The sequence below is a fragment of the Fusarium oxysporum genome, chromosome 1 (genome assembly GCF_000149955.1).
Source record: "Fusarium oxysporum f. sp. lycopersici 4287 chromosome 1, whole genome shotgun sequence".
NCBI lineage: Eukaryota > Fungi > Ascomycota > Sordariomycetes > Hypocreales > Nectriaceae > Fusarium > Fusarium oxysporum.
In genome coordinates, this window is record NC_030986.1 from 2,280,091 (window position 1) to 2,293,234 (window position 13,144).

Sequence of the window (13,144 nt, forward strand, 5' to 3'; positions counted from 1 at the left end):
GATACCCCCCTGGTGAGACGGCGCTGGGCACGGTTCATGGACGTTTTAGGGCCACGCAGTTTTTTAGGCCAGGCCCCAGAGGGGAACTGACTATTCTAGTTGGAGTCGGTCGTCCGGACCTGAGGGGCAGGAGACAGGGGATATTGATGGACTCTAGCGCCATGGCGTTGATGGATTGGAGGAGCATCATGAACGTGGCACACTCAGGGACGAACAGTCCCTATTCTCTGTGCATACGATCTACTGGAACAGACAGGGGTGATGAGTGGTGAGTGAGCTCAATTCAGTGATTACTGATTACCACGTATGAGAATGTTGGCCATCTATCAGGACTACAGAACAGTATTTCAACAACCTGAAATACTTTGATGTGCTATCAACGCACCTCAACTCTATACCTACTAAGGTATCAAGAACTCTCTTACAGGAGAGTCTCGCATAGAACCCTCATAAATTATAATTTGCTTCGTAGAGATAAGAGCGGCAGGAACTGCTGTGCCATGTACTGTATTTGCACATTTCTACGCCAAATCCATTCCTGGCAGTTGCTGTAAATAGTTCCTTCCTTGAAATATCTCGATCTACGAGGCAGTAGCAAGCCGACTCCCAACTTTCCTCACATAATACCGACTTCATGTCTCATCCCTTTTTCCATCATGCTTTACATATTACCAACCTCAGACTTGCATTCAAAACTCACCGTCATCGACATATGCCAGGATCCCCCGGATTTGGAGCCTCACCACCTCTTCGTTGAACCCCTCACATATCAACCCGTCTCTCTCTTAGTCTAACATCACGGACACAGACTAGTCCGGTCTTGCCAAGGGTCTAAGACAAGCATGCAGCTGAGCTGAGCAGAACATGCATCTGCGCCTTTCAGCAAGGGAGATTGACGAAAACCGGTTGCTTCCAGACCTCACCACTCACCAGTCAAGCCCGTCCATAATAGACGCATCCCATCAAAGCACACAAAAAGCAAAGACAATAAACGGCTCGGGCCCCTCGGTTAATTCCTCACCCACGATTCCAGAAATGGACGCTACATCAACGATGGATGGTATGTCACCACTCGCTCTAATCACACAAGGTAATGGTGCGGTCACGCTGGTAGGATGGCATGGGCTGCAAGGGAGCAGATGGCTACTTGCAAGGTTGCCGATGTCCTCGAAAACGCGGCCTCGCCTGACCCGGCTGGAATGTGCTGAGATTAAATCAGGCTCGTTGTCTTTCATCTGCCATCATGAAGCCCATGTCTCACTTCGTCACGTCTCGTCTTGCCTGTCGACGATGCGGTCTAGAATGGGGACGCGCGATAATCAGGTTATTCACGCTCAATAGCTCCCCATGATCTCCTTCCACGGCCCTCTACGATCACACTAATATGAGGGATAGCGACTCGGCAAAATAGCTTCACGAATACGTGCGGCCTTATTCCATGTGAACTCGGCAGCAGCTGATGAATTGTTGTGTCCTAGAGAATTATGCCGTTCCTTCCACGAACCATTTTTTTTTGTACCCTTGTCAATCATTGTCACCGTACAATGCATTCTTATCATGGCTCATTCGGCATGACAAGTCACCTCAGGTGAACCGAGACAAATCAACCGGGCCGGCGAACTGACACCGTGCCTATCAAAAATCGGACTTGTACGGAACACGAAGTACCCGTGTAAAATCATAGGGATTTACAGTATCACTTATCTACCTCCCAAAGCCTCTACACATAAGCAAAACCTGGTTAATGGCGCTGAAACGCCTGCAGCAGACAAGTACTCTTCTTTTGCTCGCGGAGATATCAAGCCATGCGCCTAGATCGTTTTCAAGAGACGGCATTATCTGTTGGCTAGGCACAGAGTCGTCCGCTCGTTGAGCTTAGCATTGCTTATTATGCAACCTGCCTATTCTTGTTCTGCTGTCCGACAATATCTTTACTTTGCCATCGACCTACAAACTATCACTCGATCATCCTCATCAACAATATATGCTATCTATGGTGAACAGCTTCAAGTCACGATGAAAATACGAGGCCGCTTTTACATTTTGTCATTGCTTCAGTAATCATCCCTTCGATCGAGCTGTCACCGTACAAGATGCCAAATCGGGATGCACGACGAAATCCCATCGAACATCCTTGGCCTAGAACTTTAGCCATTGTTACCATCTTGGACGGATATTGACCTGTCCGGCACAAGCTTTCCTGTTTAGGCAGGCTGGCTGGTAAGCCATCGAACAATAAACGGGCCTATCATCTTCACCGTTTGGCTGTCAACGTGGGAAGCTTCCAGGCCCCTGTCGAACCCCTTTGCCGCCAGCCCTGGCCCAACCTCTTAAAGTCGTCCGTCATTACGTATTGGGCTGAATGCACACAATAGATCTAATCATCTAGTCTAATTAGCATTTAACGGTCAGATCAAACGATTGAAACACGAACTTAATAAGACGGCCTGAGACTTTGAGGCTCAGATTCTTGACCTTTCGACGTTCCGGCCGTCACCGCCTCAAAAGCCAAGTTTTGTCATGTCCGGTTGTAGACCACCGCAAGGTATTGCAACAAAACCAAGACGGCACTCAACCTGAGCCATGATAGTAAATCAGTATCTCGTTACGCTCATCAGAAAGTAACACAAACCAATATAAAGGGAAAAGGTTTCCCGAGCACATAACGACAACCGTTTGTTCACTTTGAGGCTCTTCCGGAATTTGCGGGTTTTCAAGTCTGTTCCTGTGCCTGACTTTGCTTGTTCCTGGTTCCTGACCGGATCACGCCACTACTGCAGCTGAACAAACAACTTCCAAGATAACTCCACCTTGAACCTGGTCCACCTCCGCTTCTTGTGTCGGCACCATATGCGCTAGCTGGATAGTGAGCATTTTCTTGATACAGACCGCTATATCGTCTCCTACAGCGGGCCCATTCAATCGAGAATGGCGTTTGGGGTTCACCACTATACTCACTCGGCTGCATTGATACTCCGTGACATATGATTCAGAGCCCCTTTACTTGGCGCAATCCACCTCATTCGTGACAATACATTATCTATGTGTCTTACATGCAGAGCATAGACTGAGTATCGCGATCGCGATGGTGATGCATCTGGCATATCTAACAAAAGCCAGACAAAAGAAAGGGAAAACGAAACAAACGGCCAGAAGTCCAAGCGTTCGCTTAACCCGAGTGAGCCATGGCCTCCGAGAAGCCAAGCGAAACCATACCGTGATTAACGGGCGGGAAGAGCCTATCAGCGGGACGGCACACAGTCAGATCTTGTGGTTAGTCTCTCTCTCCCTTTCTCTCTGACCGTGATCCTCTGCGACTAACCCTCTTCTGTCCGGTGCCGGTCTCAGAGGGGGATTCTTCCTTCTAGCGCAACACCTTTTTTGACGAGTCTGACTTATCACCAGGCAATTAATTGATCGGCTTCGCTTTCTCCCGCAACTCAATTTTTCAAGTTCTGGCCAACTGCTCTCCACTCCTCAGAGAGCATCAATTGCACATTGAGTCAGTCAGTTGAAAGCGACGTCAAGCAACCTTGAAGGTGCATCGCACCCAACTGTCGACCAAACATGCATGTCGCTGTTACAGAGTTTGTTGCCTCATGACCTGAGAGGCTGAGCAATGCCACTTGCTGGCCAGTATTGAGATCGGATGCTTGGAGGGGTTATGATGAACCATTATACCTTTAGATCCCTGCCCATGTCCATTTCAAGTGTGGAGAGGACAAACAGGGGTATGCCTGGTTCAGGTCTGAAGGATGTTGGTGAGCTTCTTTCCATTAAAAACTCCTACAGCATACACCGCTTCTTCAGAAATAGATCTTGAGGCAGGACGAGCCCCAGCTGCTTCAGCGCGTTCGTCAGCTTTACAACAACCTGCGGCCACTAGTTATGTAAAAACGAACAGGCAAGCCTACCGTACTGAGGATTCGATGAGACTACCACTACCGTAACCAACTTTGATAGATATCGGGGCTCCTGCCAAGCCTCTTATCCCACATCCCACGAACCGCTACTACCATGAGTTGGTTCTCTGCTGCCGTCCAGCTGTGCATTGGTCTGTACTGTACGGAGTACAGTAAACCCGTCCAAAAAAAAAAAAAGGTGGTGGGCGACTGAGACCAAGGCCCTCGGTTGGCCAGAAGTGCACACCTCAACTGAAATGGGCTGAAGAGCCAGCCACGCCCAGCCCTTTCTTACCTGCCTGATCGCAGTTCTACTGCAAGGCACGAGCCCTCCTGATCATGGCAAAATCTGTGAGGGGTAGGATGGGCATACCTTCAAGATTGAGGTCCAGGGTCGGCCGCTGGTTGGTCGAATTCGACACCTATTGGTGTTCTCCTCTGTCGCGACTTGGGCGGGGCTGGAAGAATCTCTCAAGACCAAAGTCCGCATCCTCCTTGTCGTGCCATTCGTCGTGGCCCTCTCCTTTAAGATCATGACGACACCATCAAGAAATGACTTGCAGTAGTAGCTCGAGAGCCTCGGGGCAGCAATCCCCCGATGGTCTCTTGCCGCTGGTCCACGTGCGGCACGAGGCTGAGCCCGTGACAGGATCGAGCGGGTGAGTTTAATTACCATGTATTACACACGTTCAACATTAAGCAGAATCATTATGAGTGGACAGATGGAGTTGATATCAAAATGCAGGGTTTGCGATTCCCATCAGAATATGTTGGATGGAACGATAGACGGGTCATCTCGGTGGCTACTCTCCCCGTCCTTCTTCATGCCGTTGGTACCAGGACGACGATATTAGCATCCTTATTAACTATGCTATATAGAGGCTGCCGTGGTTTATATTGAACTTGAGTTCTCTGCCTGTCCTGTCTCACGACATAAAAATAACGCAACAAACCATAACAAAGCGATGGCTGCACTCTCAATTTCATGCTATGTAGGTATGTTTGTACATACATGGGACATGACTGCATCTTCCAGGGTCCTACAGCTGATGCTACCACACATACATGTCCGTTGATACCAGACAAGGGATATAGCCCACGAGTTCACAGCCGAGAGCACATCAGCGTCATTGCAAACCCACTCAGTGTGTGTGTTTCTCCTCCCCCGCCGTTTCAAACGCCGGGTTGCTCCACCTTGACATTACATCGCGAACGGGTCCCGACGAGACGTGAGATTGTTCTTGGTCAGGTCGGCTTTTACTAATGTATGTACGGTGATCCTTCGCTTCATCAACCTTCAGACAATCAATGATTTCTAATCTGCCATCGATACAGCAAGTAGGCTTTGCATATTCTCCTCCAATAGCGATCATTCGCTTGTCCATCCCAATGCAATCATCCGCATGCGATGAGACCCTGCGGCTTCTTGACAAAGGGCCTAAGGCATTGGTATTGAACGGAAAACTTGGGAATTATGACCTTGATAAGATAAGCCGATGATCCTATCACTTGATACTCACGGAGGTCTCGGGGTCAATGAGCAACGGACCCAGTGACAGATGGTACTACGCAAGCCAACAAGGTATCTCAAGTATATGTCTTGCACGCAACGAACACTCCTGTTCTACGAACATGTTTTGATACACACAGGCCATAGCATGAGTCGTGTGCCCAACGTCGCGAGAGCCGCAAGCACGAGTAAGCTGCACAAGAAAGAAAGACTACCGGTATAAAAAATAAAGAGACCACTTCAATGCCTATTTTCCATGGCTGTGGCTGGTCTTGGCTTTTGCACGGTTGTGAGGCTGCGGCAAGCTAAACTAAGCTGGCAGGGTTCGGCGCAGGCATCATCCCTGCTTAAGATGATGAGTCCGTCCTCAAAGAAAGTGGTCTGTGTTTTCCGGGGCTTATTAGAATTTTGATGCTTCATTAAATCCGTTAAAGCAATGGACCATAACAGCTTTCTTTACGATCGTTGAGCTCTTTCGAAGATGCACACTCTGCACCGGAGTGGACTGCGTTGGCTTGCGTTTGTTGGCCAGTTCTCCACCAATATTTCGTTCACGGTGGCTAATTCGAGACTTACAACTCTACTGCAGTCAAGAGGTCACGCAAGTACACCAAGAATAGACCGTTCAAGTGTCAACTCCTCCACAATCCTCACAGAACTTCAGGTATATGTCTCTTTTGTGAAAAGGGCCCCGTTTCTCCTTGCCACAGGAAGGGTTGGTTGGCTTTGGTCTCCATCTCTACGGCAATACCTATGCACCTAGCTAATGCACTCAAAGCTGACTCGCATTCACATATCATCCCTCGGTCCAATCCAGCAGAGACACAAAACAAGATACCCACCGTGAAGTTGAGGGTTATGGACCACTGCTTCTTGATCGTTACGGCCCAACTTAGCCAAGTCTCTGCTACACAGACTCCTTCTTTTCATACAAGACGATGCGGCTCTTCAACAGCCCAGCACGAGGCACAAAAGACAGTTCACCGGTTTGTGTGATTAGGCAGGGATCTTTGGACAAATAGCAGCTGCAGAAGCCATGAACAAGCCGTGTGCGGTGCCAGCAGATCGTAGGATGGCACAAACCTTGATCGTCCTGTTATTTCGCATCCCAAGGCCGTGGTCAAGGTTCTTGCTTCCGTACGACAAACATCTTCTAGGGCTGAGGCAGGGTAGAAGGCCTCAAAAGTAGGTCACGGCTGGTTAAAGGCAATCTGTTGGTCCATTGCCGTTCCTGAGCCGGTTCCTGGAATACAACCTAGGGTCGCAGAAGTTGGCCGCATGAAACGTGGCATGCGAGTTACTGTGTGGTTGCCACCAAATCATCCTCCTCTTCGCGTTCCGTTTTCTTTCAGTAAATGCCGCTCTTTTATTTTTCTACGACTATTGACAGCCGAGTTTTGCCAGGTCATGCCGTTGCTGACAGCCCGCTATAAGCCCAATACCACCATGGCCTCATGCGTGTCTGCTTAGTTCTCACCAGTCCTGAGCCTTTGTGTTTCATATCGTTGTTCTTTTTATCGGTTTCCGGTCAGATCCGTGCCCGAATCTCGATTCAGTTACCGTCAAGACCTTCCAGTGGTTAACTTTACCCGAGTTTGGTATTGGACTTTGACTTGACGCATCCATCACGATCTTAACTGTTTGATATTACAAATGCTATCGCCGTGTAGGGTTGTATTTTGCTTCATTCTGCATAAAACAGACCATGCCACTTTGGGGTCACTATATTATTATATCTTTACTTCCCTCATAAGCCACCAACAATGTACACCACGTACTCTTATTTTTGCTTCGGCTATGGAGCTCAGTCCGTGTATAGGGTAACCAACGCTTGATGTCATATCCACAGTCTCTGAGAGGATCAGAGTGAAAATGTGTCATGTTACATTGTGTTGCAGTATGTTAGACGCCACTGTATCTGGGATTATTCGAGGGCCGCAATGTTTTGGAGGCGTTAATCTGATTCCTGTTCTAACTCATTGTGCAACTGATCATTGCTTGTTTAGTGATGAATGACTCGTCAAGCCACGCACCAACGGTCTTCCTCCCCTTCCCCAGGTTATTCCCGAGAATAGTTCAAGCCACAAACCTGCAATGCCATGAATAAATGTCGTCAAGCTTTATACTTGTGTTTCAGGAGTCGAGGCTGGACAAAGTAGTAAGAGGCGGTGAGTCCACTTCTTTCCAGGGCATTGATTCATATTCTTTATGTAGGGTAAGATACCTCCAAGGAACAGAGCAATTGTTTTCATGGTCAGCCGAACCATAATGAAGCTCTAGGTGCATTCTGTACATATTGTAACTATCACTTCTTTCTTCAATCTCGCCATGTAAAGTGCTTGCTTGATCTAGTATAGTTTGGTTGTTGTATTTAAACTGAAAATGAAGATATAAACTCATGGGGTAGGTACCCTGCCAAACAACTCAACCATGATAATAAAAAAAAAAAAAAAAAAAAAGGAAAAAAGAAAACACATAAGCAACTTGGCTTATCATGCCCATCTAATAGGAGAGCCAGTTAACTTCTATTGAACGACACTTGTCGTCCAATTCCTCACCAAAGGCTGGATAAATCTGGATCCAAGGCAACTTGCCACTCACCTCCCCAGTCTTGATCAGGAGTTCCCCAAGTGTCTCCCGAATCCTGCTTATCGGAGCCTGCAGGCCAAGACTTTGGATGAGATGATGCTCCCGAGTAAGATGATGAGCCACGTACTTGCAGCATCGTGCACTCGAACCATGCTTCCTCAGCTCTGAGCAGACGCTCCTGAAAGCTCTGTATACACACCGAGATCCCTCAGGAAGTTTAAGATATCGTATGTGTACTCGCGAGATACGTTGTCCCGGGAGAGCTTGCCAATGACACGCATGAGCTGTGAAGGTTCCGCGTCTCGTGCCCACTCGAGCATACGACACTGTATCTTAATCCAGGTGACGATCCATTCGGCATAGAGGCTACCGGCTGCGAGCCGAGACTCGACAGTGCCGTGAGTCTCCTTTCTTATCAAGGGCGGTATCTCTCCCATCAACTGAACTTTCCAGTTGTAACTGTAACATTTCTCCAAAGTGGTATTGTCACACATGAGATGTGCGGCCTGATGCACACCCACGTCTCAGGCCAGGAGCTCAGTGACTCCTCTCCAAGCAACCTTTGAGGCTTTCAGTGAGTCATCATCATCACCACCTTTGTCATGATCCATATCATAAACGGGTGACGGGATGTCCGCTTGCCTTGATACAGCCTTTAGTTTCTTCCGTTGCTCGTCTAGCAAAGGCACGCCATCAGATGACCTACAAGAAGCGGTTGACTGGGAGGCTGGAAAATCGAGCTGTGGAGGTAGATCACGACGGGTACAGTTAGATTCATCATCTAACTGTTTAGCCTTATCCTGATTGATTAACTCTCTGACATGGGGCATATAACGAACTTCTCGCCGAACTCCCTTGGCCTTCCTTGGTCGATCGAAAGGTTTACCGTCTTCGCACTCGTAGTCGGAATCATCACTTTCACACTCAGGATCAAGGAATCTTCCATCGTCTTCCTTCTCACGGGCTTCGCGAAGAGGTTCGATCAGTGTCACACTAGAAGCAACAGGATCTCCTCCGAGTTTCCTCGCCTGTGAAATATATCGAGGTATAAAATTCAGCCCCGTGACTTCTCGCCGTGCCATATCTGCAGTTACGTTGTCACTCAACTCAATACCAGTAAAGCGTCGGATAGACTTGGAGTAACGAGCAAAACTTCGCGCTGGGCAATGGAGAGTAGATAGCACCGGGTCGGATGCCCACTGGAGGGCCGCGTGGTTTCTCGACGCATGCATGTCCATCTGATGGGGCCCGTTGCCGACATGAACATGGAAGTCACATGAGGTATTGACCCGAAGACGCAAGCTATTAGTCAAAAGTCTAACAACTACTGACACAAGCCAGTATGCCTCATCGTAAGCATACATCGGTGGGCTTGCTATCTCCACAGCATCCCACGCATAGGCCTCATTCTTCCATTCTGTTCCAGACTCTGACACTGACCCGTCTGTCGTGACGATCCATGGATATCCCTTCGTTTCAGACTTCTTTGGGACGTAACTCGCTTCTACCGTCCTTGCATAGAAATTATGATCTCGTGGCAATTCTAAAACTGCTGTTACGCCATCAAGGTGGCCCGCGACTGGCGCAAGGCCAGAGATGCTGTCGTCTGCTTCAACTTTCCTTGGGTTTAGAGGCACCAGGAATTCTAGCTCAAAACCGAAGCTGGCGCGCGGAGGCCGAGTATACTTGGTCGTCGTGCTTATGGTCCGTCTCATTGGTAACGCGAGGCTCCATCTTGGCTTTCTGCTCGGAAGCAAGTTGATTCCGAGTATTGGTAGTAATGTTCCGCTTCCCCATGTTCAAATATGGTCCTTATGCTTGAGTGATCAACAGAGAGCCTGCTCTATTGTTCCGAAGTTACCAAAATGTATAATGCTTCAATCCTCGACTTTCGATACCAGATGCTATGAGCTGTTTGAGATTGTTGGACCCGGAGATGGCATCGACTCTTTATATGTACATGACTTGAGACAGTTCGGTTCCTGTTCGTTAGTTGTTAGCATGCTACCAAGGCGACCTTTTCAAGACATAAAGTTGCCATCTTCGGCAACTCAGAGGGTTAACACACGCTGGGTCGAGAGAACATCCCGGCAATTCGGTGTACAATCACACAAAGAATTGGCACAATATCCATAGTCCAAAGGTTTTTCAGAGGGGTGAAAGGTCAAGCCATTGTTTCTTTGTCTTGTTCCAAGTGATCGAGTTTTCCTACTCCTTTCGCCTCTTGCTATGAACGTATTGAATTGCAAAGCATAAACAAATAATCGCCACCCTCGCCAGTGCACCTCTCCGTCGTCCCCATGAAAGGCGCACAACACCCCCGGTCCTTCAATCCGCCAGTCGGTACGCCGAAGCGTGTCATTACCTCGTCCAAGCTTTAACAAAGCTACATCGTTGGGTCTTAAACTCATCAAAAGGTATCGCATTGCACGTCGAAAAGGTGTATTGTATAATAAAATGGGCAAGAGAAGTGAAGAACGGTGCACGGGGTAGGCTCTGACCTGTTACTCATCGGCCAAGGGTGGCACGTGATGGGGAGCCAGGATATTGCCGTAGCACTGCTGAAGCAGCACCTCATGCTTCAACCTCCAACACTTAGATGAGGTAGGCAAGCATGCCGAGAGCGACAGCGGCGGCCGCACCCCTGCCCGCTGGCGCCATGGTAGGGGCAGCGAAACCATCGGATGTCGTCGATGTCACGGACTCGGCAGTGCCAGTAGCTGCCGATGAGGCACGAGTGGCAGATGTAGTAGCAGTGTCGCTAGCGGTGCTGGTAGTATCGTCGTTGTCGTCGCTGACCACGTCCTTAGGGGGGTTCTGCTTGGCGCATTTGTCGTCGATCTTGGAAGTGCATTCCCTCTGACCAGATTGGCTGCCAGTGTTCTGCGAAATGCACTGGCTGAAGAGCTCCTGGCAAATGAAGGTAGGCATGGTCTGGGTGTAGTACTGGAGACCGGGGGTCGAGCTGTTAGAGGAGCAAGTGCATTCCCACTTGAGATCGTTCTTGATGAAGTGTTAGCATCGTTCAAGTTGACGAGAAAGTGATTTGAACAGCACTACATACCTCGGTACATTTATTTTCGTTGGTATCGTCCTTGCAAAGAGCATCACAGGTGTTCTGCTGTCACCACACCAGGAAGCTGTGAAATGTTAGCACGCCGGTGAACATTTGTGAGTTTTCTATTCTCAGCACGTACATCTGGTAGCGAGATCCACAGTATTGGGGTCAATTGTCATGTCAAGGGAACTCTTGTAGTCCTTGACAGACTGGGCCGAGACGGCCGAGACGGCCATGGCGAGGAGGGCAAAAGATGAACGCATCGTGAATAATGTTTGTGGATCTATTGTGAGACGATTATCGTGATGAAGGCGGTGCAATAAGTGGAACGATGATGAATCGATGTTTTGCGAGAAGTTGATTTTGCAAGTGGAAGAATTGAGGTTGAAATCCTTCTTATGCTTTGGGTCAAGAGGTCTTCTGATGCAAACGGAACGGGGAAGGAAGAGAGGAGAAAGACGAGGCGGAGAGTAGGTTTTAAACGATGGGAAAGAAACAGCAACAGAGTTTGGGCAGGTGCGGATAGTAGCTAACCAGGCTAACTTTCTGTGTCCCTTGGCTTTGGCTTTGTCTGGGCAGGTGCCGTCACTTGCGACTGGCCTCGGTTTGATTGCCTTGCTCGCCTTAGACAAGACCGTGCTTCCAGACTCAGTTGGGTAGGTACCTTGGGCCTCTGTAAACACTGGCAACAACACTGAAATCGATGGAACTCGAACTGGAACTCGGCCCCGGCATGAAGTGCCCACAACCCGTCACCCATGAGTATCTCCATCTCGGGCAAGTCGATGGGCTATCTGGCCAATAGAATATCCTCCTGGTAGCATCCGCCATTGACTTCGCTGCAAAACTCTCCCCGTCTCTCAACAAGGGAAAAGCGCACAGGCACAGCTCGGCTAGAGGTCGCATCGTACCCACACCTTCCCTGTCTTAGCCACTTACCACTCACACCATATTGACCCTAGTCGAGCTTGGCCAGCGCCATTTCCGTTTTAGTCGTGATGGCTCCTCAACCACCATGATTTTCCGTCTAGGTGTCAGAGCTTGAGAATTCATGAAGCCGAGCAATGCTGCGCCTTCGCCGCCTCTCATATTGGCGATCGAGATACCATTTTCGTTCATCCTCTCCGGGTAAAAACCCATCTCGCATGGAGTGACAAGGCCCAGGTAAGCGGCTAGGACTGAACAAGTGGGACACAATCAACAATCTATTGTCACTCACTCATGGGTGACCAGGATCTTCTCATGCACGTTGACGGGCACTAGATTGAGCTCTCGATATCGCGCTAGATTCCAGCGGTGTCCGGTTCCAGTTTCGTCATCACTCATCACTCACTCTCAGTCCAACACGTACTGAAAGTCTCCAAGCACAAAGGGTTCCCCAGCAACTGCATAGTATACTGCAAAAATATGGCGGCCTTTAGAATCAACCATCATAAAAAATAAAAATAAAATAGCTTCATAACAATGGATGATTAGTGAATAGCCTAAAGGCTCGGCGTTTTTTTACGATATGTGGTACTGAATCCAAAGTTTAGGCTTTGTGTTACCGTCAATTCTCATAATTATGAGAGAACTGTGACTTGGTTTCGTCGGTTTTCACTCCTGGTAGGCTCGGTTCTCACAGGCGAGCAAAAAGTCCGCCCAGCATATAAAGATTGCAGGCCCATATATGAGACGAGCCAATGATTTCGGACGTTTTGCATCACCATTGTCTCTGATTTCTGGCACGGATCATCTTACTGGTCTACCATATCACCGTATTTCTCCGTGCTCGCAACAGAAACAGGCACAGAAGCAGAAGCATGATTGTTTCTTAATACACACTTAAGATTCTATCGCTGCAACAGCTGCAACTAGGGGGTTGGCTGGGCAATGTTTACTTGGCGAGAGGCTGGTTTTGCTGCGCGACTAAAAGAAATGGAGACGGATGTGCCCAGACGTGCTATTCCGGAACAGACGGGAAAAGGCAAAGGCAATTTTCATGCTCATGTCACTTGCTCATGAAGAAATCAATTCGCCAAGATGCTACCTTTTCTCCAACGGGGTCACGGCATTTCAGCGCCGATGGTTGTATCAGACACTCGG

The 13,144-nt window shown here is 48.7% G+C and overlaps 3 protein-coding genes across 3 annotated transcripts; 1 reads left to right on the forward strand and 2 right to left on the reverse strand.

The window, feature by feature from the left end:
• Positions 1–4,454: 4,454 nt before the first annotated feature.
• On the forward strand, positions 4,455–5,635 carry FOXG_00210 (uncharacterized protein; the record flags this gene model as incomplete). The annotated part of the gene is made up of 4 exons (XM_018376400.1): positions 4,455–4,561; positions 4,866–4,894; positions 4,949–5,047; positions 5,553–5,635. 4 exons carry the CDS (start codon positions 4,455–4,457, stop codon positions 5,633–5,635), a joined length of 318 nt encoding a protein of 105 aa, XP_018231955.1.
• Positions 5,636–8,159: 2,524 nt separating this feature from the next.
• FOXG_00211 (uncharacterized protein) lies at positions 8,160–9,716 on the reverse strand (the record flags this gene model as incomplete). Its single annotated transcript, XM_018376401.1, has 2 exons — positions 8,160–8,519; positions 8,547–9,716. The coding sequence occupies 2 exons, from the start codon at positions 9,714–9,716 to the stop codon at positions 8,160–8,162; spliced, it is 1,530 nt and encodes a 509-aa protein (XP_018231956.1).
• Positions 9,717–10,596: 880 nt separating this feature from the next.
• On the reverse strand, positions 10,597–11,322 carry FOXG_00212 (uncharacterized protein; the record flags this gene model as incomplete). The annotated part of the gene is made up of 3 exons (XM_018376402.1): positions 10,597–10,966; positions 11,066–11,141; positions 11,199–11,322. The coding sequence occupies 3 exons, from the start codon at positions 11,320–11,322 to the stop codon at positions 10,597–10,599; spliced, it is 570 nt and encodes a 189-aa protein (XP_018231957.1).
• Between the last annotated feature and the right edge of the window lie 1,822 nt (positions 11,323–13,144).